Consider the following 26,691-nt stretch of genomic DNA (forward strand, 5'->3'; position numbering starts at 1 on the left):
TAGACAAAAGATTTTGTCCGGATATGGTACATTATTATTCCATGTATAGTTTGCTCTTGAACCGTTTATTGGAATACGAAAATGTTAATATTAATAACTTCGAAAAATTTGGTATTCAGTTGGACTTGAAACAAATAGAGGAACAACTCAGAAAACATTACGAACTCGGGACTGACCTTATCAACCCTTTACACGTACGAATCGAATCGATAACTAAATTTCATAAACAATTTTTGCACTTAATGAAAGTGATTGCTGTTCGACTTGTAATGAGATATTTGTTGAACATCAAGCGAATGGAGAAACAAACATTAGAAGACTTCGTGCTTAATCATCTCAAACTAAGCAACGACAAAATGATCGAACATTTGAACTCGTTTGCTAAATATTTCGATATAACTGACGACGAACACCTGTGTTCGGCAATGGAATTGTTGAAAAATCCAGCTAAAGAATTCACTGAAAGCAGTGTTATCGATGGTAACGTGGGTATTTTAATGAAATTGTTGGCAAAGATGACTTTAGATGGTATTCGTTTCGACACCAAGATGGTCGTAGATGAAAATGACAGTATTTCCACTCTGGAGAATGTGAATATTATCGTAAACAAATATTATTTTTCTACCAGTGATGAAACCATGGGGGATTCGGTAAAAGAAAGCCTGATCGGTGCAGAAGTTTATGTTAAGTTCGTTAAATATATTACACGTTATGTTAACTTTACTGTAATTAAGTCGTTCGATCTGGTCGAATCTTCTAAGAGTTACAATCGTTTAAGAGATTTGGAAACTAAGGACCAATAAGATATGTACACTAACTTTAATTTTGTTAACATTTTTTTGTGAAAAACAATGTATTTTTGTTTTTAAAGCTATAAAGGGCGTTGGGTTTTATAATTTATTATTAAATAAGTTTTTTTCAATTATTTACAAATATTTTATGGGAATTAAATAAATATATAAATAAAACATTATTATTTTAAAAATGGTTTGTCTCATTTTTCAGCTCTACCTTATTCCATACCTTTTTTTATGTAGTACCTCCGTATAAAAAATATTATGATTTAATGTAAATACTCCTGAAAAGTAGTGTTTTATAAGTTGAAGCGAATAATTCATATCAAATTAATTCTTTCATAATTTTGTGAATATAATATACGTATGTGTTTATAAACTTTAGATTAATGTCGAGTTTTGGTTAAATGTGCCTTAATAAATGCTCGTGTAGTAATTATTTTGTTATTAGAGAGTTTATTTTATATTTGTTAATTGCAGGCATAAAAAGTGTATATATTCTTAAGATATTTAAAAAATTTAACTAGGTCGAATTTAAAGGTGTAGTTTTTATTTTTGAGTATATTTTTCATTTAGTGCATTGGTTCAAAACATCACATCAACATATGTTTACCTCTTGTTTAAATAAATAACACAACTATTCAATACGTTTCTGTGTAAACAAGCATATGTAAAGTTTTTCAAAAAATGAATGTACAATGATAAAACCGTACAATATTCAAAATATTTTTACAAAATATAAAAATTAAATAGTAAAATTATTCATGGTTATATCTTTTAAACCGCAGAACCGATTTCTTCGTGTAGCAACATTTTATTTTTTTATGGTACATATCATTTTCAAAAAATTGTTTACGGTTTCTGAAAAACTTGTTATTGTAATTTGGTCACGGCAGATGTTCTTTTAGTATTTATTTTCAAACTTTATTCATGTATGTATATTACGTATAAAAAATAAAAATAAAGAAAAACAAGAAATAAAGGCCGTCTTTTAGCAGTTACAAGAAATAATAGTAATAATAATTTAAAAAACATTCATACATAAATATCTTTAAAATATGAAAAATAAATTAAGGAATAATTAGTTGTAACAGTCTTGATGGACAATCCCCAAACGACCTTTTTTAATTGAAATGTCTACTGAAAAAAAGAATGATTCACAACAAACCTATCACTCTATATATTTTTTTTTTTTTTGTGTTGTTTATTTTTTGTTGGTTCAAGACAAAACATAATTTATATACTTTTAACAAAAACATTTTCTTCGCTATGTCGAACCGTGTAGTTACTGTGGCGCTCTTCATGATGAAGAACTTTGTAATGCTTTTTGTCTTTTACGCTCTAATTGAACTCTCGCATTCCGACGAAAATACAAAGACATTTATCAAATGGGCTAATGATATGGACCGAGGACTTTATAGCGGTCATTTTCAAACTAAGTGGTTTGGAAATAAATTAGATGACTGCAAGAAACAATTTTACACAGACCTTTGGTGTAGCTATGCGGTAAGTGCTGTTGTTCATATGCAGTTAACAGACACATTTTTGGCGAACGAGAAAGCTCGAAAATCATTAAATGCTGCCGAAAAGAACAATGTAGTCTTACATTTATAAACGAAGCCAGTCAAATGTTAACCGTTGTATTGAATCACAAGCTCGAAGACAGCCAGCACACTCTCATTGCAGAATTAATGTGGATATTTCGTTTTTACACTGAACTTCCATATGATTTCTTATAGCTAACCGGCCTTTCAGAAGAAACCAAGGAAACCGTGTTAAAAACTCACTACGTCGCAGTGCAATTGCTCAAAGACTTTATAAAAACACAGAATTGCAAAGTGTGCTATCCAAGTACTAATAAAATAGTATCCGACGTTGAAAAATTAGTCGAAACGGGAAAAGAATGTGTAATAAAACGTATAGAGAATAACAAGCAAAGCATTAGTAAACAGATTCAGCATAACTACAAATTGGACGAAAGATTTGCCAGAGGACTTGGTAAGGTTTGTTGTTTACATTATTCTTTGGATAATTTACCCTTGGACCGTCTGTCGGAGTACAGCTATAGGAAAATTAAACACTTGGAACGATTTGGTATTCAGTTGGACTTAAATCCAATAGCGGATAAACTTAGAGAATATTACCTACTCGGGAAAGACCTTACCAACCCTCTGTGCGAACGAATCAAATGGATAATTACTTATCAGGAAAAATGTGTGCATTTGATGCAGGTGATCGGTATTCGACTCATAATGAGATACTTGTTGAAAATCAAGCACATAAATAAAAATAACCCATCATTAGATGACTTTGTGCTTGAGCATGTGAAAATGACAACATGATCGAACCTTTGAACTCGTTTGCTGAACATTTCAATATAACCGACGACAAACACTTGTGTCAGGCAATGGGATTCTTAAATATTCCACCTGAAGACTTCTCTCAAAGTAGTGTTATTGATGGGTCCTTAAATACTGTAATGGCATTGTTGGCAATGATGACGTTAGATGGTATGCGTTTCGACACTCCGATGAACGTAGATAGAGAAAACTGTATGGAGACTATGGAGAATATTACAATTATCGCTAAATCATATAAATTGTCCACACTTGATAAATCCATCGGGTATGCAATAAAAGAAAGCATATTAGGTGCACGAGTGTTAGTAGATTATGTTAAGGATTTGCTAAATGGTGTCGATATTGTTGCAATGAAGTCGTTCGAAAATTCTGACAGTTATAATCGATTAAGAAAACTGGAAATTGGCGATCAAGAAGAAGATCCGACGGTTGCCTAAGTATTCCACTAACTTTGATTTATTTAACGTTTATTTTATATCAATAATAATATATTGTTGTTTTAAAGCTCTGATTACATAGGGCGTTTGGATTTTTAAAAAATATTTTAGAATAAGTTTTAGGTTTTACAATTATTTACAATCATTTTATGGGACTTAAAAAAAATAAAAAATTGAGCTATTTTTATCATAAAAATGGTGTGTCTTATTTTTCTGATTTACCTTATTCCATACAAACGGAATTGGGCAGACTACTCTGTTCTCTGTTACTTGCCTAACTGTTTTATTTTACCACCTTCTTTATGTATGTCTGTACAAAAAATAATATGTACAGACATACATAAATATATTGGTTTGTTATAATATATTATAATATGTATATAATATATAGATATAAATACAAATATGTGACGAACGTTGATAATAATATTATAATTTTGATAACATATTATCAATAAAAAAAAAAGTTCAACAAGTACTTTACTGATAACACACGTTGATAACGCTTATCAACGTTACAGAGCTGATTACGAGGAACATTTTAAAATTTCCTCGAACCAACTGCAGTTAACTCGTCTGGATTTTAATAACAAAATTATTATTATTATTGTGTTTGACACGCTGGACAACATTTTAGTGAATCGACTTCACAGTTCACAATTATGATACCGATGTAGTTTTTAATAAACATATCTCATGCCGTACAACTACACGGTTGTAATGGTTCTCTCGGCGCCGAAAATAACCGTACCGGTAAGTGGTGTCGATTTGTTTTTACCGAATTAGAACCGTCCTTTTGTGTTTTACATGCGTCATGTTGGCCAAGTTGAAACAAGTGCTCACCAAGTTCCCGTCGAAACATTTTGCCTACTGTTTCGCGTACGGGTCTGGAGTGTTCCAACAGGCCGGACGCAACGATCGGGCCATGGTCGACATGATATTCGTTGTCAAAGACTCGTACAACTTCCATCGAGAGAACATTGCCGCCAATCCCGACCACTATTCGTCGCTGTGCCATCTCGGCCCGTCCGTGATCACGCACATCCAAAAGTCATACGGCTCCAACGTGTATTTCAACACGCTAGTCACTGTCGGAGACCTGAAGTTCAAGTACGGCGTCATAGACATAGAAGACTTCCGTCGAGACATGTTGTTCTGGCAGTCCATTTACATTGCCGGCCGACTGCATAAGCCCGTGTTGATATTGTACGACGAAGGTCTAAGCGAACTGGTCAATCACAACCTCGAGAGCGCCATTCACGTTGCGCTGTTGCAGTTGCCGGAGAAGTTTCCCGAAATGGACTTGTGGCTGACCGTGGCTGGCCTGTCCTACAGCGGAGACTTTCGCATGATCATCGGCGAGGATAAGAACAAAGTACAAAATATCGTCATGCCCCAGTTGGACAACTTCAGGACGCTCTACTCGCCAATTATTCAATCGATGAGTCACGTCCTATTGTTGAACGCGATCGGACACCAAGACAAAAGTACGGAGAGCAAAATGTACCACTTGGAAAGGTTACCGCAAAATGTAAAAAATATTATACTAAATACCAATGTAAATATGTTAGAGAATAGGTGCTTTTTGTTAAACGATTTAGCCGTAAGAAAAGATACCAATGTAATTATAAGTAAGAGCGTCAACAAAATTGTATTTTATGCTAGTCTCACGCAGAGCCTAAAGGGAATACTAACGGCCGGTCTGTTGAAGTCTATAATCTATAGCTTAAGAAAATTAAAAAAAATGTTCATATCGATGGTGCCGTAAATTATCGTCCCCTACACAATTTACGACAAATTTTATATTAGGTACGTTTTTTCCCATTCACAGTACAATTTTTTCATTATTATTATTATTGTGGCATAATTTTTATTAATGTATCTACTGTTACTATTTTAATGATTTATAATCAATTCTTATAAAAATATAAAACATTACCGACAATTACAATAATATGTACATAGTCGTCGTCGTGTAAACAGTGTAGCGTTGTAAAGTATTTGAATTTAAGTATTTGAGTACAAGTGTTTAGTATATCTAAAAAAAAGAACCGAAATACTTGTATTCAAATACTTTTTAAGTGTCACTCAAATACTTTACAACACTAGACTTGCGTTATTGTATCTCAATAACGCTCACTGTACAATTAGTATCTTTTAATTATTTGTTAGTCAAAGTCATTAGTCATATTAGAATGTAGCAATCTATTAGAAAACATTTTTTATTTATGTATTGTTAAATTTACTTTTTTTTTTTAATCGATTCGTGACAGTTTTAGTCAAAGTATAATATTATGTCATTTATCCATTTAAATAACACAAATTGTTTGTTGTTTTTTTTTTTAACCAATCGATCAGAGTGTCGAAACAAACTGTTCAAAATAAATTGAAAAAATTAATATTTGTTTAATTTGTGAAAATGGTTTTAGTACATTGTTATAATGGGGGGTTTTTTTTTTGTTAATGAAAATTTTAAACCAGTGCTTTTCCTGGTACTCTAAAATTAAAATAAGTTGAGTTAAGCAAAGATGGTCTTCCTACGATTGTAACGTACAGGACAACGTGTAACATCGACTGAATGTAATAAAAAATAATAATTGTTTATAAAGAGCTGTTTTTTTTTCCAGTTATTTGAACAATTACAGACAAATCAATAACAATAAACATTATGAATACTTCAAACACGGATTAAGTTTTCGTATTGGCAAAATATAAGTGGATAGTCTAAACGTTATTTGTAAGTAATCATATTACGTCACTTAACCAATCATTTATCTGGTATAAGCTTCAACGACGTCGCTGGAACGGAACTATAATTATTTAATTATCCGAGCGTAAAAGTCGTTTCGAATCTGTCAACAATTGTCTGTTTATAATATGCTTTTTGATAGCAACGACAAAAGGTCGAGTCGGTCTACGTTTGTGCCGACATTAACAGCCACTATCGTTGTACACGTGTATCAGGTAGACGTCGGACTAGACGTTTTTGATATTTAAATTAAATTGACCCAGCCGAAGACGAGACAATAATCATAAACCGACTCGAATAATGGCCGTTAATTAAAAACAATCGAAGCTACACACCAATCAAAAAAACATTATAGACTAATTACTATTATTGGGGGATTTTTTTGTTCCGTTTTTTTACATACGTATGAGCAAATCACGTCGTGGTTGTTAAACGACAACGACTAATAATCGGTTGTTTAAATTACTTTTTCACAAATTTATTTTAAAAAAACAATATACATTCAAATAATGTTTCGTCTTGAAAACTGGATATTAAATGTAATTTTCGTCTCGAGAAATAAAAATTCATTACATTTTATACATATTATCATATATATTATAAAATTAATTAATATATCTGTATAATATATAAAATATGTATAAATTATTTACACAAAATAGCTCTTAATTTATTAATTTACTTAAAATATACTCAACAAAAAAAAAAAAAAAAAACATCAAGTCATGAACTCTATATTATATTTGTTTACAATATACAATATAATATAAAAATAATATTATATATATTTATTTATTTATTACAACTTAACTTTTAAATACTATTCGTTTTACCGGTTTTATAAATTCTTTTTTTATATTATTATTATTATTATCATCATCTTTCATTTACATTTTTTTTATTAATTAGAGATCAATAAGCATTATTTTAAACCTCTACAAAACAACGAATCATCGAATTATCGAGTTTTGATAAAAAAAAAAAATAATAATAATAATAAACAATCAAACAAACAATGTATTAAAAGTTTTACCCGTGAGTTTACAACAAGTGAACTAAGCGTAGATATAAACTCTAAATAAAATATATTATATATAATGACAATATATAAAAGTTATCTTTTTCTCTAAAACCCTGAACGTGTATTGAGACCATATATATATATATATATATATATATACATCTAATAGTACTACCACAAAAAAATAAAAATAAAATACAAGACACAAGAAACTAATAATATTAATAATAATAAGAAAAAAAAAATTATTAAACAAAATATTGAATTGCTCGCCTTTCGTTTTGCCGACAAACGTTTCGTGTTATGATAGAGACGCGTATGACCGAAAAACAATATCGTAAGACTAAGAGAAATGAAAAGCGTTTTAAACATATTGTAACACTTTTTTTTTTATATATACATAAAAATTTTACGATAGGAATGTCGACTAAAAAGTTTCAGAAATATTTTAAGCTTCGGTTACAGACGTAATGTATAAATATTACATATATATATATATATATATATTGAAAGTAAAACACATTATTAACTCTTCGACGGCAAACGCTGTCAATCACAAACATAATATTATTCTTAATACCAAAACAAAAGAGTATCACATTAAACAATTTTTTTTAATTTATTCATAACGAGTGTCCGTAAGGAAATATGAAAGACAAAACAGCAGTAGAATAAAATTCGGATAAATTTTCGAATAAAGCGTGATATAAACGAGTTATTCTTCTTTCTTTCTTTTTTTTTTTAATCAATATAATTATAAGTAAAATAAAACGTACGAGGTATGTATTTGATTAAATTATACATTTAAAAAAAAAATTTTTAATAATATAATAATTATAATATATAATATATATATATAATAATAATAATAATAATAATAAATTTATTTAAATAGGCATTTATGTACACGAATCAACAATCAACAACAACGCATTATTACTATTATTATTTTATCAAATTTAATTTTTTTAACGTTATTTTAATTTTCTAAATCGAGGAAGACGTTTTTACATTTTTTTTTTTTTTATATTTAATCAATCACCTATTTGCTTATAAATAGTAAAAAATATAAATCTCAAAATATCGGCCCGATATTACAACTAATATTATAATATATAAAAAAAAAATAAATCCATCATCTCAGACGGGGTTTCTCGCACAAAACGGTCAACTTATTTTTTTATTTGTCGAACAATGTCAGTCAATTAGGAAAAAAAAACATAATATAATATACTACTGGTAACATAACATTTTTCAGATGCGTACATCGTTGCTCCGTTTTTTGTGTATTTTTTCGTTGTGCGACAGTCTTAGGGGATTTGCAGTCGGCGCATTTCGACTTAAAATGGTGTTACTACGTGTATTTTTTTTTTTACATATACATATATATATATATATATATATATATATATATATATATATAAAATACCCTGTATAGATTGTATCCCGAGTGTACAACGTAATATTATTACAATCCCGTTGATACAAATCGGGCGTTGTGGCAGTCCATGGTTGGTGTACGAATTTCATAATATTATATTTTAAAACTTGGTAACATAAAAAAAAATTAAAACCTTTTTCATTTTCTAAAAAAAATTTCCTTCATTATATTATAGTAAGAAGCTTGTACTCGACACCGACGTCAATGTCAACGCGTACGGTGGGCGGGCAGGGCTGGGAAAGCGTTCAAGAGGCTTGTTCGAGTTTGATAGCGGTTTGGGATAGGCCGGCTGATACTTGTGGCGATACCGAGGTAGACATGTTGAGCTGCAGCTGCATCGGTGAACTGGTCGAGGCCGTCGACAAGTCTTGGGGTCCTTCTTGCCACTGACTCTGGCCGGTGCAGGGCATGCTCAGGTCGGTCGGATAGTTGTACTCTTCGTCTGACGCCTCTGCTGCCGCGTCGGGCGCTTGTGGTTTGACCGCGGTTGGAGTGGGAGGCGTCTGAGGTGACGACGCCATTTGCTGACGCAGTAATGATATGTTTTTTATACATTTCAGTTCGCTCGGGTTACGAAGAAATCTGTAGTTTAGGAAAAAATCACAATTATAATTTCATTTAATTTAAAAAAACCCAAGAAATAGGTTTTGGGGGGTTTAGGTGTTACAAAACTTACTGGTAACAATGTCTTTCGCCTTGGACTTTCCTCAGAATGTTCACTCTGTAGTAGTAACGCAGAGCTCTGGACATTTTATCATAGTTCATCGACAAATGGTTCTTCTGGATCCCCCACAGTTTGGCCAGACCTGGCGGGTCAACGATTTTGAACACTCCCATCTCTTGGTTCTTCCAAGCTATAAAGCTGGTGAAACGTTGTTGAGAATCGTTCAAAAGCTGTTGTAGGAAATCCCATAGGAGACGGCCATCTGATAGGGGGAGCAAACCAGAAATTAGTATACGAAACTCAAGACGGTACAACAAGGTGAGAAAGACTTACTCGTATTGGGTTCGATAGAGTTGGAATCGCCTGACGGGAAGAATATGTTGCCGCCGTTGGACATTTTGGGCGTCGACGGAGAATACGGTGGCGGTGAAGTAGAGGAAGACGGTGTAGTCGGAGTCGGTGGCGGTGGGTGGAGCTGACCGTTGAGTGCCGAAGACTCTTCCGGGTCTGAGTCCGACTGATTGCTACCGCCAGAGCTGGTGCCGCCGCCATTGTTTGAATATCCTAAAAGAGAACATAATATTATAATTTAAAAATTGTTTAATAAACTGAGATAAATAGTAAATAATGGTGATTGCACTCACCGGCAGAAGCGTTGGTCGGGAATATCGATACGCTGGGCGTGAGGTGATGGCCGACGGTGGTGGGTGGCTGCTGGAAGTCCATGTGCCTGGGACTGTCCGACTGGCTGTCGATGGAGGGCGCTGGGCTGAGGACGGCCGGCGACGACGGCGGCGGCGGTAGACACCAGGTGGGGCTAAACGGAAAGTGTGAGGCCACGGGGCTGCTGGGCATGTGGCCAGGGCCGCCGCCGACGGCACACAGGTCGCCACCGCGCCGCAACAACTGCAACACGTTGTACAGTAGATCGCCGGCGCCGGGGCATCGTTCGCCCAAGTCTTGTTTGGTCAACAAACAGAGGGCTTTGCCGTTCATCTGGAACAGTTCGGTGTCGAAGCGCGGCAAGTCGAACTCCAGCTCGGCCCATTGTATGAAGGCGGCCACGTCCTCTTTGCTCCAGATTCTAGGGTCGGTAACTGTACGCGGAAAACAAACTTGTTTTAGTATATTGATGCAATGTTATTATACGACCGACCACCTAATAGTATTGATTGATACTCACTCAGGTTTGCCGGCAAATGGTGTTTGAAGTCGATAGGCGAAGGGAAGGGCGTAGGTGGTAAAAGGGTAGGCGAAGGTGGGAAGTTGAAAGCACCGCCGTGGTGCGGGTGGTGGTACCGCCAAAACAGGTCGGCTGCGGCCACTGCGCCACTGTTGAACACGAACGCGGCGGCCGCCACGTTGTTGTTGAGTCCTGCTCCGGTGCCGGGAACGGTGCCGGGGCCGGCGGTGCCCCTATAGCCGCCGCCGCCACCGCTGCCGTTGGTCACACCACCGGTGGCCGTTGGCCGCGCGGCCAACGTTGAATTCTGACCGGAAGTAAACGGCATCAGTTTCATGACGCCTTCAAGTTTTCAGCTGCAACACACAAAACGACAACAAAACGTTAATAACAAGTACTATGTATATTATATATAGACAACAGCTGACATAAGACTTCACGATAATATACTTAAGTTAGATTTTGGTATTTACCCTAAATTATGGGCTGTAACTAGGGGGTTTTAATATTAGGATATATTAAGTACCTTTACAAGAACAATCCATTTTATTTGTCGTTTTGGAAACCCTGAACGCTATAGTTATGCTTATCTAATAGAAGCCCATTTTTCTGTTTTTTTTAAATTTCAACTTGTATTTTTTTTAGCAGCACATTCAAACAAACACAATGAGCAGTGTTGGATTTCGCGTAGGCAAGCACGTGGGCAACGCACGTTCTAAGAAATGTTTCTAAAGTGATTATTAATACTATTATAATTATTATTGTAACACTAAATGTCGTCATTGGCATAGTGTTAATGCGGGGTAAATACTACGGTCATCGATGAGCGATCAATGTGTGTCCGCCTTCGGGGAATATAATAAATATTATGACGCGTTAATTTTCAAAAAAACAGGAAATTCGAGAAAATTCTGAAACGGAGCGTCAAATAAAAACAATAGAAAAAAATTGCATACTAGTATATATTTAGTTTGAGCAGAATTATATTCCGGATTGAACAGTCGACAAATAAACAACAATAATATTATACGGGACATCAATATATTAATTGCGTCGATCATTGTAAAAGTGGTGTAATTCAAAATTTGTTTATTATATATACATATTTTTTCTCAATGGAGTCACATTTAGTCATTCATATCTTTCGTTTTAAAACACGAGAAACAACTCCAATAAATAGAAAACACTGAATGAGTACTTGTACTTGTTTTTGTACACGTTAATTTACAAAAAGCTCGCCATTTCAAAATTCAATTACAATGAGACAATTCACTTTTACAATGAACCAGAGACACAGTATTCAAATAATAATTGTTAGCATTACACGTTTAGGCCGCATGAGCTCCTGTTATCACACCTCCGGCCTCCTGTTATCACAGTTCCTTATCACTGATAGAGGAGGAGTGATAACAGGAAGTCGTACGGCCAAAACTTACTACTATAGTTGTTGTTGTTGTCTTTTTATAGTAATGTCGTGTATTTCTTGTAATAAGAATAAGAATATCTATGATTAATTAATGTTGTCAACAAACACATATTATATTTTAAAACACAGGGTGATTCGCCAACAGGGAACAGCTGCTGCTGCTGTGAGTCAACACACAAAGACGTGCGCCACCTGTGATTCACCTTGTAGGTATGCTTGGCGGCGGAAGTAAACGGCTTAATCAGAGATTCCGCGCGCAAAGTTCCCGGTAGTCAACATATTGTATCATTATTATATTACTATTTATTATTACACGAGACCCGAGTTCAAATCTTGGCCAGCAGCTCAAAGATCGGTGTTATCAGCTGTTATTGCACGCTAACCAACAACTGATAACGCGGCCAAACGAGCAATATTTATTACACAGGTAACCGAACATATCCAGTGGCAAGGTCAAATAAAAATAAAAAAACGGATCATATATTTTATAATATTATAATATCGAATTACATTGATCGGTCCATTGTGTGTACTGTGTTGTGCATCCGCAAGTCTGCTGGATATGCATACACCTATTATATAATAATGATAATTATATGTTATCGTAGTAAATCCGAGCTAAGCGTCGATTGTATGGAAATTAAGACCGGAAGCGCAATAATTATTATGTTTACCAAGACTACAGAGGGCAATCCGTCAAAAACCGAATAAAATGTCCGGTAATTTATTAATTAATTAAAAATAAAGTAGGTAACTATAATACACAATTCTCAAGTTCATCGAGGACGACATTGAGAAAATAATACATCAAATTTGGCCCGACATGTCAAAGCATAAAGAATAATTTAGTCAAATTTAGTAAACATAGTGTTGTTACACCTAACCTGGTAACCGGTTAACCGTTGACGCGGTCAGCGGAGTTAGTGCTTTTCTGTTTCATATACATATGGCGTTGGTGGAAGATGGTATTGTGGTAGTCCAGATAAACTTACAAGGGCAAAATGAACAAAAACTGAATTCCATTTGCAAAGAAGGATGGAAAGGGATGACAATTTGTACTAACACCGAACGAGTAGTCAAAAAGTTGTAAGAAAGTGGTAGTGTTGAACTGACTTTAATAAGTGGTGGCAAGTACAAGCAAGATTTGGTCAATTTTGATGGCAAGTTTTGTTTTTTCTAAACTATTATATTATAGTATTGAATTATTTCGGCCGAGGAATAAGTCAGAATGGGTTAGGTGCCGAGTTAAGACGGAAATATCGCCTTGTAATTATTATTATTATTATAATAATAATAATAAGAGCTGCGCTCGTTTGAGCGTACGACAAGAGGTCGGTGACCCTTTAAGCTGACACATTGAAATTATGATTTTTTTTTTAGTTTAAAAAAAAAATCCCACTAGTTTATGTGAAACGACGACAATATTAATTATATTGTTATAATAATATATGAAAAACGAAACGCTCCGTCAACGCGTGCTCTTCTTCTCGTTTACACCACACAACACTTCCAGTTTTAGATTATTATTATTATTATTATTATTATTATAAGTTATACAGAGGCGTCATAATGTATTCGGTATCAAAAAATAAATAATAACATAAAAAACCGGACAGTGTTCGGCGGTAGGTTTTTTTTTTCCTGTACAAATTCTAACCGAGCAAATGCGGTTTTAAAAAAAAAAAAACAATTTTTTTTTGTAGACATAAGCTGCTTCGGGGCTCGTCTTCGTGACGTGTACACGAACAAAGATTTTTCCGAGGAAGTTTTTTATTATTATTTTTTTTTTCCTACAAGCGGAAAAGACTTATAAGCACAAACACACACATAATATACACCGGCAAAAAAGCAAACAGGTAAACGCGCTCGTGGCGGGCGTGCCCGTTCTAGTAGTAGTAGTCTTCGCCGCAATAATATACAAAACATATTATTATTATTACATTATTTATATACAGGAACAAACGAGTACTAGTTGTCGTGTTCGTCACAAGGTGATCTACACACATACACACAAAACAAAACAAAACGGAAACGATACACACACACACACACACACAAACAAGATGCACATGTCTCCTAGTTTGGATTTGAATTTATTATTAACCCGGCAACGCTGTTCGGACACTTCCCTTTCGGTCGTCATCACAACAGCAGCAACTACTCTAAATATCCAAATAAATATCTAAAAAACTAGTCCACAATTCGAATAAACGCGGGCGTTGGCGATGAGTAAAACAATATTATGAAGTAAGCGAAAGGACGAGCTGCAGTGCGACCAGAACGGCGAAATTACATTTCCCTCGTTACACGATTTGTTTCTTTCTTTTGTGTGGTGGCCACACTGGTTTTAGTCCTTCCGTTTACTTCACGCTATCGCATACAAGCTAGTATTATATAACTTAGGTCATCTCTATTACTCTATGATCAGACCACAGAGAATAAACTAGATTGCCAAGATTGCCCTAGAGATGATAATTGAAGTTGCCATTATTCGCCATTATTATAATATTGATAACACAGAATTACAGATATATACATTGTAACACACACTTAAATGCCACAAAAATGGCGGACGTCCACTTGCATTCGTATCACTAGTTAGCAATCTAGTTTATTATAAGTGTACATCTCTGTGAAAGTAAAATTGTTTTATTGATCTGTATTGGTCGATAAGGATTATACTGTGTTGTAGTGTTATTTTTTCAGGCGGCTATTGTTGAAAGATCAACTTAAAATTAATAATACATCGAAGGAATTCCAATAGAAAATCATAGCCAATCAAATACTAATGCAAAATCGTACAGATAGAATAGACTACACGGGTTACCATTGTGTTTTCTCGTTTCCGTTCAAGTGGACGACGGCTTGAGAAAATTTAACATATCCATATTTTTACATACATTAAGTCAATCGGTCGAACAACAAAATAATCAACGTTAAACAATAAAAATTACTAATTAAAAATACTTTACCGTTCTAAACCTAACCTACCCAAACGTAACCTCCTAATATGTAATATACAATATTTATTCAATACCGATTAAACGAAAAATAATGTTTTTAAATATTCAACTCCAAACTATAGGCACACGTAGTAGGTAATTTTATGGCGATGACGACTGTGTTAGGTTATTGTGTGGCCAACGTTACAAGTATAACGAGGAAGTCATAATATGCTACAAGGAAGTCGTACACCGGATGCACGATATACCCATTTTGAAATAAAGAAGAAGTCATTACGACAAATTACCATACCAAAAACACATTTAGTTGTAAATACATATTTAAACTGTACGTGCGAATAGGTATGTTCAGAAAAATAAACTAGGTACACGGCAAATCCAACAGAACCTAAGATATCTTACAAAAAAAAATCATCAAAACTATAAATAAAAACAGACGTCTATCCGAGTATTTCTTATACAAACGCCATCTAAACTTATCTAACATTATCAACTTGTTTACACTTGGAGTTAGGTCAGGTCTGACGATGTTAAATTAGGGTTAATAGGGTTAAATTAGGGTTAAAGTCAATGTACATCTACAGGGTGTAGATGCATTTTGCTTTCTGCAGGATTTGTTGGCTGTCACACAGGAGTATAAATATTATTATATAATACACTACTGTGTTTCAGTTGAAAAATACCACCTAAGTGGTATGCGCGTGTGTTATGGGTTAGGTAAAAATATACAAGTATACATAAGTATACAACCGAGGATTTGGAAACAATCGGTATAGTGACAAAACACGGTCATTAATGGGCAAACAATGGCCGTTAACGGCGGATAGAAAGTCGTGGCCCCCGAGGCTCCTCCCGGCGTGTCTTACCGGTTCTACGCCTAAAAATATTAGCAACACCTGGCAGCAGCAGCAGCACAAGGTAAATATAATTATTACCGGAATTCAAGACGGTGTGTGTATACAGCTATTAAACTATTGTCTCACGAGAGAACGGTACTGCGCAGGAACCTGAAACGGAGTCGGAAAATATATGAATTTTTCGCAATACCATCAACGTGACCGCAAGTAGGTTTTGCCATGAAAAAAAAAAACAAAACCGCGCTAATGACGCACGTTTTCTTGTAATGATGTCGCCCGTTCCGGTACTTCCGGTATTTGCACGTTGTGCGTTTTCGACCCACGACGAGGTCATGTGGTCTCCTCAATACACACCGGCGGCGGTGGGTCGCATCCGGTGCACGAGATAAGGTTTCGGCGTGTGTAATTTCCTCCTAAGAAGGCGTATCGCGGACATTGGAAGAAAATTAAAACACTTGTCGAGGGGATAGGTAGGTCTTGCAAGTGGTTACCGCCAAAAAAAAAAAAACGTCGACAAGCGGTCGAGAGGATATCCGGCGGAAAACCTAACCTTTTTGGTTTTTTTTTTTTTTTGGTAGTGGGCCTTCCCGCCGACGACGATTACCTTGAACCCTGGAGCACCTTAACATACCTCCTATCCGGTATTTTTTTATTATTATCCATGAAGAAGGCCAGTGGAACCTACCACTGTCTGGTTATGTAGTAGCTCTTGGGGATTTAACTAACCTAACCTAACCCGACTCGACTTAACAGAGTTGAACCTAACCTCCTCGCCTAAATTACACAATTAATACAATTAATACAAACATGCGATTGTGTGAGCCAAAACTAAAAAATGTACCAAACCTCCTCCTAGTCTAAACTGTAATAAAACGATTGCGACATACCGCAAACTTGACAGAAAATGATTTAATAATCTTGTCCGGGGACAAAAATCACACCATTAACATGTACAACACGTCATGACGGCTAAAAACCAGATAAAAAATAAATTATGATGATTTATCTCGAAACGGTCACAATTAAAACGACACATTATTTTAACGATAACATTTTCTCACAATCGATAGATTGTTGTTTTTTTTCTTCTTTCTCGACGCATTCCTTTATTAATGGACCATTATTATTATTATTTGTTGGAAAAAAAAAACTAATATAATACATATTATTATTAATACCACGAGATTCCCTCACATTTCTCTCTGTCCCTTTTTCCGCCTACCACCACAACACAGTCTACAATAAACAAACAATACAGTTTGTTTGTAGCATTATTTACCCACCACTCCTTTTAAGTGTCATACTCAAAAATACATTCAAGAAAGGGCTGTAACCCGACACCAACCTTCGTGTCCGCCTTGTAATTCTCCAAATACTACCTCTATTTATTGTATACACACATTAAATAGCTAGGAAACCTGGAAAGTTCTCAAATACTTTGAACCGAACAATCGACCAAAACCGTAAGTTCTCCGGAAAAGGGTTTTCCCAACGCAGCATGTTGATTATTGCTATGGTTATTTGTTAGTTGCAAGTCAATGGCGAATTGCATAGTAATATTAATATTATATTAATATTAATGAAGAAAAACCCAACTACAGTCTTGTGTTGTTGTTTTCTTGGAACAAAGCGAATACGAGGCGATAATGACTTTTGTGTAAAGACAAACAAAAACGGTTTCGACGATTTGCATGAAAAAAAAAATAATAAACGCCGACTCGACACACGTTATTATTAATTGTTACATTGAAAATTAAAAATCTAATTTTATAATAATACCTAATAATAATATATATATGCAATCCGGTGGTATTCCAAAAAAAAAACCGTTTTCCTCATCAAAAAAAAACATGTGCAATAACAATAAAAAACAAGAAAAAAAATCGTTTGTTTACATTGGGAAAAAAACACGGTATAGTGATATAGTGATTTATTTTTTTTATGAAAAAAATCAAAAGCGACTAAATGCAAATTGATAACGCGCAATCCTATGTAAATGTATATTTTTTTTATTTCCAACAATTCCTGCCAAATTTATTTATAATCTAAAAAAAAGGAAACACACCGTAGTAGAACAAACAACAAATTGACATAATATTTATGCCTAAACCAGTTGAATATATTGTGTTTTTGATTGACGTCCACACGAACTGCTGCACCATCAAAGGTGGACAATAATTGACAGTAACAATAGTGTAAATAATCTGTTCTTTGCGAGCCGGAAAAAAGGTAAAAAAATTAATTGTAATTACATGTAAAATACCATACAAGATCCACCAAATTCAGGTAAACAAAACATCCCAAGCTCTCCCCAAACATGTGCGACAGCTGGTGGACAAGAATAATTTGTTTAGAGACCATTTCAAGAAACCGTAGATGATATCTCGAGTCTTCTCTAAGAGAACGGTACGATTATTAGTGAAGAGTTGAAAATTGTGTTATCGTCCTCGTCTCATTTGCAAACTCAACTATTATTTTAAATACACTAAATATTATATGTTTTTAGAGACACACAAAACGTTTGCCAATGGACAAAAGTCAACGTTACCGACTGGAGGGGGAAGTCTAAAAATCCCCCCAAAAAAAAAATGTATACAATACACAACGTCTGTATGAAAAAATCGTAAGCGGCCGGTAATATTGTTTAGTTTTTTTTTTTTTGGTATCATAGAAATACATATTTTTTGTTTATAAGAAGAAAAAGAAAAGAAAACAACAACACCTCCGGTTACCTCGGGACGGTCTCCCGGTCACGTACTATGGACCCCCGGTGTATAATATAATATAGTAATTAGAAGAAGTCGCACTTAGTTATTTTTAACATTTTACTGATAATACACACACACACACACACACACACGGATATTCTATTCCAAAATAAAAAAATTATATAGGGTTTAATAACCTCAGGTTTTGGCTTTTGTCGATTGAAAAAAAAACGGACTACCGAGACGGGTTTTTTCTTTCTTTTTTTTTTTTGAGCCCGCCGATACTAAAATAGAAACGACGGTGGTTGGCTGACAAAAGTAAGTATAGTAAGTATAATAATAACAACTACCAGAGTATTTATACAGACATGCATGATATACTACTGGCAAACGATAATGATAATAATAATATCCTAGAGACACCGCGCTTACTTCCGGTTACACAGGAAACCGGCACCAAGCTAATACATTATCCTTTTTCGACTCGACGGTAAGTTAATTTTTTTTTTTGTGTGTGTGCTCGCCCTCCTTTAGGCGACCTGTGCATAATATATAATGTGTACATTTTATCGTATATACTACTCGGTTAAATTTTGTTCGAGGAAGTTAAAGCATAACGCATTACATATTATTATTATTGTTATTAATGTTGTACTGCTGCTCTGCTGCTACATTACTAGTTACTACAGACGGTCGACCTCGCTTTTGCCGCAATAATAATACATCAAACTCTATGGACGGTTCTTTTACAGGTACGACAGACGTTTAAGAAACCAAATTTAGAACATTTTGTAAGTCGGTTCGGACATCGAACATGACCTGACCTAAGTAGTCAAACAGAGCTAATAATTCTCGAAAAGTATACAAAATACAACTTCGACTAACCCTAACCTAACCAACATTAAAATGTAGAACACTCGGAAAACCAGTATGAAAATATAACCCAAATAATGACAGTAAGAGACACAAAAAGCTACTGCCAAAAATGATACAAATCAAAAAATCTTGATAATAGATAATGATAAAAATTGGTATTTTAAATATTATACTGTACAACACACAAACCCGGTCAGTGCTGCCAATCGAAAATTGTATTATTTATTGTTATTCAAATTTTACTGATCGTGTATTGTGCCCTTAAATAGAGAAACGGCGGCGACGGCAACGGTTAACCTTGGACAAAGAGGAGGCGGCGGCGGCTGCGGCGGTGGTTCTTTGTCTCCTGCGGGCCTTCTCCTCGTCGTGTGTGTACAATATAATAATAATATAGACTATACAGCACACTGTGGTCCGGTTGTGTGTGTGTGTGAGTAAACCATGAGGAACTTCCGCTGTACGGAGAGCGCGCGCGCACCAGCACCGGCGCGGCAACAGGTCTTCGGCACCACCGCGCCTTAAGGCTTAAACGGGTTTCCGCGGCCGGCCGTCTCGGGCCTTCCTGGTTAGTCTAACGCCGAACCGAACCGACGAATTATAATATAGTATAATAAATATAATATTATGTACATTTCGGTTTTCGTGTAAATGCCCCCCTCCTCCCCCCGGGGTGGGGGGGGGGTCGGAAAACCGGAAGGGCCCGTCGGCGATTCGCATGCGTTATTCATACACTTGACCTTTGGCGCATCGTTATCGCGCGGTCGGCGTATACCATTAAAATATCGACGGCGGAAGCGGTTTATTGTAATAAGAAAAATATAACAATGCACGTACCTACCTATTAACGTGTTTTGCGTGTAGTAAGACTCGGAACTTAATAAAATAATTATTATTATGCGACCGCTTCGGGGCGAACAACGCGGCCCGGGACGACGAAGACGCGGTGGTACGACGAACGTTGGCCGGCGAACACTATACGGCGAATGGGGGAGAGAAAAAATGTATTTTATCATCATATACAATAATAATCGTGGGATGCGGTGGCGACCCAAAGATTTATTCGTCCCGGCGCGGTGGGTGGGGAAGCGCCGCCGCGGTGGGGGCGTCTTCGTCGTCGTTGTCCCTTTTGTACGAGACGCGAGCAGGTGTTCCGCGTATGTCGTAGGGGTGCGGTGGCGGCGGCGGCGGAGGCAAAGAAGAGATATTATACCGCGAATGGGGGTTGTGGCCGGGAGGATGGGGGGGGGGCGAGATGGAAGAAAAGGAAAGAAAGAAAAAAAATCCCTGTGCGCAGCGTCCCGCCCCTCACCCGTAACACGGACAGTGCGGGGCGCCCGCCAGACAAGGGGCACATTACACACACGCCTGCACGACGACGACGGACGACCGTGGGAACGGGACCGTTTCCTTTTTCTCCCCCGCCACATTCCACCGGCGGTGTGGCAGCGGCGGTGGCGGCAGCTTCCCAAAAAAAAAAAAAACCAACACACACATACACTGTGGCTTCTTTGTTGTCCGCGACTACTACACTTCCCTTACACTGCCGCCGCCGCCTTTTTATAAACGTGGTAAACGCATAAACAATATTAATATTGTACGCGCGGAAACGCGGGTGCGATAAAGCCCCACGGACGGTACGCGCGGTCGAAAATCAAAATGCGGGAAGTGAACGCAAAAAAAAACCTTGACCCATTCGAAAGGGCAAACTAGTAGCGATTTTTTTTTTTTATTTTCTAAAAAATCCAAAACCAAATAATATTAGGTATATCGATATTGTGTGTGTATTAAAGTAAAACAACAACGGGCCGCCGCCGGACGACGTGGAAATCCGTCCGGAATCCGGTCGAGCGTCGTCGGCCGCCGCCGTCGTACGTGTACATGTGTACGGCGCGCCGTGTGTTGTATAGTCAAGGTCAACCGTAGGACAATAGCGGACGGGAAAGGGCGGCGGCGGTGGCGGAAAAGAACGCATCTCGCCGCCGCCGCCGTCTCGGGAGCCCGACACCGCTACCCGCCGGCCGCCACACCGCCAGCCCACAGTATGTATGTACTCACGACACAATCGTTATGATCGCGGAACAGGAAATACGAGCGCCGCCGCCGCCGCCTCAACAACACTCGTGTGACGTGCGTGACCAATAACCAGTGCGGCCAACCCTTTTTTCTTTTTTTTTCTACCGTCTTACGATTTATGTAAAAATATATACCTAATAATAAAAGGAAAACGGTCTTATTTTTACACAATTTCTTTGGCCGGTAGAACAAAATTAAAATATGTCTATCACATATTTGTGTAAGGTGGACCCTACCGAACGGCCGCCGGACGCGACACCCTCTGTGGCCGCGGGGGGAGGGTGTACGAACACCTGTCGCGCTCCGGGCACACAAGTGGGCAAGGTGTCGCCGCCGCCGCAGACTCCCTTCCGAGTATTTTAAATACAATACAATATACAGGGTACTATTATTGTCGGGGGCGTAACGACGGTAGTAGCGGTCAGGTTAGGTACACCAGAAAAAAACCATTTTTAAGAAAAACAAAAACCTAGTCCAAACGAAAAAGCAAAAAAAAAACCCTCTTTTCTTGTGTAGTGCAGTAGTGCACAGTGCACACACACACACACACACCGTTATGCATTGTGCAGCAGTTATATAAGGCAAAAACTGTTATGCCCGGTTTGGGTTATGCAATGCTACCATCGTCGACTACCTAGACCCGAGGCGACCGGTAGTGGTAAATAATTTTAAAGGAAAAATTGTAAAAAAAAAAAATAAAAAAACATTTTTCGTTTTTTTTTTTCGGGACTATCCGGGCCGGTTCGGAAACTGTTGTTATAATATCGTGTACCTATATACCTATTACTATTATGGATGTATGTATAATATATATTATGGTCTTACCTTAAAACTTAACGTGCGGTGGCTTTTCGTCAAGACCCTGTGCCGTTGTCCGGAAGATGCATTTACACGTCTCGAACACTTGAGAAACGGCACTTGGCGACGACGAAGGAAATACAATTACTATATTTATTAACAGAAAAAAAAAAAATCACCGAGTAATATTTTTTTATTAGAAAAAAAAACACACCGAACTATACTATCGACGGCGGCGAACAAAAAAAACAAACAATTAATATTATCAACTCGCGAACGATCCGATGAAATATAATAATATTATATTATTATTATAACGAAGAAGACGATTGGCGATTAACAAGTAAAAAAAAAATATAAGCCTCGTTTTATCGCACAACAAACATGTATATGGGTAGTATATTTTTTTGTCGTTACTTGTTATTATTGTAATTAATAAATCCGGTCGTGGTGAAATGTGAAAAAAAAAATTATTTATAATATTATTTCAAGTATATATAATATAATATTATTATAATAACAGCTACTATAATAATAATATTACAGTCATTATCACACGTTGGTAAACGAGAGAAAGAACAGCAGCACTACATGCTCTACCGGCAACCTGACGGCAACAAAATGGTACTGAGCCTGATAAATTGTATGGGCGTCGCGTGATACGCAACCCCGCCCGTCCGTCGTGCGCCCAGTGTGGCCGCGGCACGGTACCGTGCGCACGGTAACTACCGTACCGCGGCCGCCGCCGCCGGAACAACCGTGGGAGCAGTGGCCTAGGACGTATGTGGCTCTGTACGGTTTTTTTAAATTAAATTTCTACTATAATCGACCGGTAGGTAAAAAACAATAATACTAATAATGATAATCGCTGTTGAAATATTATTATTTTAACAACACACACGAGGCTGCTACACGCGGACCACGCGATAAGAATTACCGGCTAATAACAAAATAATATTATGTAAGAACCAATAGAAAACCTATGGAGAGAATAGAGAATAAGCTGTTAAATATGCGCCTACGTTTAAAAAATAGGCATATAAAATAATTAACACCTATTGGAACAAACAAACAAAATATATATATATATATATAGTTATTTATTATTTTTTTCACGTGTACCTCTTAGGATACACGAGATTTTAATTTGTATACATAAACAACTATAAATAAGTGATGATATGTTAGCTGATAACATGGTTATCGGTAGAACAAAATATGTAATATGGCTCAAAAATCTGTAAATTCTTAACAATAACTATAATGATATCTCCAAAAAAATATAAAACCAGTCCATAAACTTTTTATACATTTATTTCAATTTTAATCTTTAAAAGGTATATCGCCATATTATGGGTTGAAATATATTCAAAACATAAAATCTTAAAAATAAAAAAAATATATTTAAAGAGCAGGTACTTGGAACAAAACTGACAAGTCACATTTGAAAAAGTGCCATTTGGTTGTTGTATGCAATTCGTTTTCGTTGAATCTGTTTCCAATTATTATAATTTAACCGAAAACAAAAATTGATCGTTTCATCAAAGTTTTCAAGTATTTTTTTTTAGCATTAGATAAACATGTTTTTCGTGGCTTTCCCGGGTTTTCCCCCGTACCCTTCTTTCTATAGTAAAAATATTTTCAATAAATTTTCCGTTTGTCAACTTATATTACATATTTTCATTCATGCGGTTTTTTGTCGCTTTGTCATACTTATTTACCAACAAAAAATTGTAATTTTATTTCAGCTATATATACAGTGTTCTAAATTTGATTTGGGTTTTTTTATTTTGACCCGGTTCTGTTGTCTCGTTGAACACTGCTCAATAACTTGTTTGGAAATTATTGAGAACAACGTTGTGACCGAAATCACTTCAATAAGACTATTAATTTTGTAATTGTATAAGATCACATCACAAACGTGTTTATGGCACAGCAATAAAATAAAATTGAAAGTGATTATACATTTTTTTTTTTGTATAAATAATCAAATGACTCTAATGAGACTACATTATTGAACCGCAGTGATAATGTCAATTATTTGTTTTTTTAATAGAATTAAAAAATAATCGATCGGATTCCTATCGGTCGGAAACGGTCTGACATATTTTTTAGTGACCTTTCAGTGGAAACATGTCGACTGATAATTATCAGCTGTTGACTGATTAGGAAAAAAAAAGATTGATTATTTTTTTACCCGTTTGTCCCTATACTCTTACCTAATACCTGCGAATATAGTTATTATTATATGCTTATTCATAAATCCATTAAAACTTAATAATAAAATTCAAGTCTCAGTCGAGCCCGGCCAAGTTAACAAGTTAATTTATCTCTACTTTACCTTGCACGCCTCAAATTGATCTCTGATTTTTTTTTTTTAAATACAGTTTACAACTATACCAATAAGATTATTTCAATAGTTAGTATCTCAGCTGGTTAGAGGTACTCAATTCTTTGTGAGTAGGTGTTTGAAAGTAGGTAATCAGAGTTATAGAAAGTCGTTAATTTCTGTGTTAAATATATTTTTAGTACTTGCGTTTATAAGCCCATATTTTTTTTTGCTGTTAAAAAAAAACGAAATTTATACGAATAGTTGCAATAATATTGTACAATTGTCGTTAACCATATTAACAGTAGGTACTAATACACAGAGCGCTATTATAATAAAACTACTTACAGCTTAACCTACGAACACATGTGCATTTTCGTGAAGCTCTTTGGGTTTTCTAAATAGATAATCATATATAATATTATGTATAATAATATTATAATATGTCGGTGTACTTATATGTATTATATGTATGTATGTAAGTATATGTGCATAAGCACAAACGGAACTCCATTGTGTGCCTTAACCGCGATGGCCTAGATTTTTTTGTTATTCCACCTCGATTATTATTTACTTACATTTGTGTGTTCCATAACATAACATTGTACCTGTGTGGTTTTTTTTTATGTTTTTTAATCGCTTCACCAACGGTAGGCGCACGACTAGTAATAGTACTAGAGCTGTTGTTTTTTTACACCATACCTAAAATATGTTATAGCATAATATACAATATCTGTATTAAATACATATATATACTATATATATTTATAGAAACAGTGTAAATGCAGATTAAAAAATAAAACAAACATGGGTTTTGGCGCGACCGGAATTAAAACTGCTCGGTGTGTATAATATACATATAATATTTATAACTATTCATATTATCTGTGTTTTAATTTCCTCGTTTGTTTATCGTATAAAATGGCAAAGCTTACATAGATTAGCGCTGCGAAGTTTGTGTAAAAAATTCCTGTGGAATAGGTATTCCAATGAAATTATAATAGAAAAAAATGCCTCCGATCCGAAGAAAGTTTTCCCTTTATTTTTTTAGCCCGTCAGGTTAGGTTAACAGGGAAAAAATGTGGTCGGTCGGTAGCTTGTTATGTAGCACACAAAAAAGTTGCTAGAAACTATTAATTGTAAAATAAAAATAAATAAATAAATAATTAAACATAGTTGTCGCTCGTTTAGTTTTATTTACATTTTTCAAGGTCCAGGTCAAAAATCCCATTATCTGATTCATTTGAAAAACATATTTAATTTTGGCATTTTTAATTGGCCTAATCGATACATTTTTTTTCAGCTTTTCTTTAGGCATTTGTTTAGCCCAATTTGACTCACAAAAATATTACTTAATTTTTTATACATTTAGCGCCCCCCCCCCCCCATAAAAAAACTTATTTTTCTTTTCAACAAACGACATTAAAATCGTGTAACCTGTCCAAGTGAAGGGTCGGTACTTGTATACATGCTGTACCTTTATAGTTTATAATAGTATTACGGATATTGCTTTAATACCTGTTAGCTATTAACACTCAGCTGTTGTTTCTGAAAGCGTCGATTACTTCACTTGAATAATTATTGTTAATATTGTATTTTGTTGAGTTGTACAATATTGTTGTTGTTGCCTAAGTATGGCTGACTTCAAGGATTAAACATTTCACCAAACGACATACATTTTTCCCTATTGTTTACACAGATCTAAGACGACCCCAGTCTCTGCTTGTTGTACCCTTAACTCGGCATTGCATCTTAAAAAATAAATATTATATTTGTAATTTGATGTACAACTATTCATGGCTAACCTGAAAAGTACTGTTATTTTAATTTTTTTACACTTCAAAAAATTAGCCCATAATAAGGGTTAAGTGAGATACCACCTAGATATTTCACTATCTGATATAAACTTGACTGTAGCCAATTAAGCCAATCAAGAACAGAATCCTTTATGAATGTTTTTGATATTGTTGTTATGCGCGTTGTTTGGAAATCATTTCGGAAAAACAACTCTA

The 26,691-nt window shown here is 35.5% G+C and overlaps 3 protein-coding genes across 3 annotated transcripts in view; 1 reads left to right on the forward strand and 2 right to left on the reverse strand.

The window, feature by feature from the left end:
* The window catches only part of LOC126847497 (mitochondrial import inner membrane translocase subunit Tim17-B-like), a 248,149-nt gene extending 242,496 nt beyond the window's left edge, over positions 1-5,653 (reverse strand). The window contains exon 1 of the mRNA XM_050587780.1: positions 5,644-5,653. The gene's annotated coding sequence lies outside the window, so the exon portion shown is untranslated. The remainder of the gene's footprint in view (positions 1-5,643) is intronic.
* Positions 4,118-6,161, forward strand: LOC126847501 (phosphatidate cytidylyltransferase, mitochondrial). The gene has a single exon (XM_050587791.1). It carries the CDS (start codon positions 4,406-4,408, stop codon positions 5,357-5,359), a length of 954 nt encoding a protein of 317 aa, XP_050443748.1. The 5' UTR covers positions 4,118-4,405; the 3' UTR covers positions 5,360-6,161.
* A 2,627-nt stretch (positions 6,162-8,788) lies between these two features.
* LOC126847492 (ets DNA-binding protein pokkuri-like) lies at positions 8,789-22,967 on the reverse strand. The gene is made up of 6 exons (XM_050587762.1): positions 22,378-22,967; positions 10,650-11,005; positions 10,111-10,563; positions 9,800-10,030; positions 9,479-9,728; positions 8,789-9,384 (listed from the first exon to the last, which is right to left on the reverse strand). Exons 2-6 carry the CDS (start codon positions 10,984-10,986, stop codon positions 9,048-9,050), a joined length of 1,608 nt encoding a protein of 535 aa, XP_050443719.1. The 5' UTR covers positions 10,987-11,005; positions 22,378-22,967; the 3' UTR covers positions 8,789-9,047.
* Between the last annotated feature and the right edge of the window lie 3,724 nt (positions 22,968-26,691).

Source organism: Adelges cooleyi, unplaced genomic scaffold (assembly GCF_023614345.1).
Source record: "Adelges cooleyi isolate 19-005CV unplaced genomic scaffold, UGA_ACOO_1.1 ACOO_flye_CR_arks_rails_tigmint_CR_PRNA_108, whole genome shotgun sequence".
Lineage (NCBI taxonomy): Eukaryota > Metazoa > Arthropoda > Insecta > Hemiptera > Adelgidae > Adelges > Adelges cooleyi.

What these genes read in the sequence shown, in the direction of transcription:
- LOC126847501 (XM_050587791.1), top strand. Translation starts at nt 4,406, where the DNA reads ATGTTGGCCAAGTTGAAACAAGTGCTCACCAAGTTCCCGTCGAAACAT.
- LOC126847492 (XM_050587762.1), bottom strand. Translation starts at nt 10,986, where the DNA reads ATGAAACTGATGCCGTTTACTTCCGGTCAGAATTCAACGTTGGCCGCG. An exon ending in CCATTTGCCGGCAAACCTGA is followed by an intron (nt 10,564 to 10,649) that starts GTGAGTATCAAT and finishes TTCCGCGTACAG; the next exon opens with TTACCGACCCTAGAATCTGG. An exon ending in CTCTATCGAACCCAATACGA is followed by an intron (nt 9,729 to 9,799) that starts GTAAGTCTTTCT and finishes TCCCCCTATCAG; the next exon opens with ATGGCCGTCTCCTATGGGAT.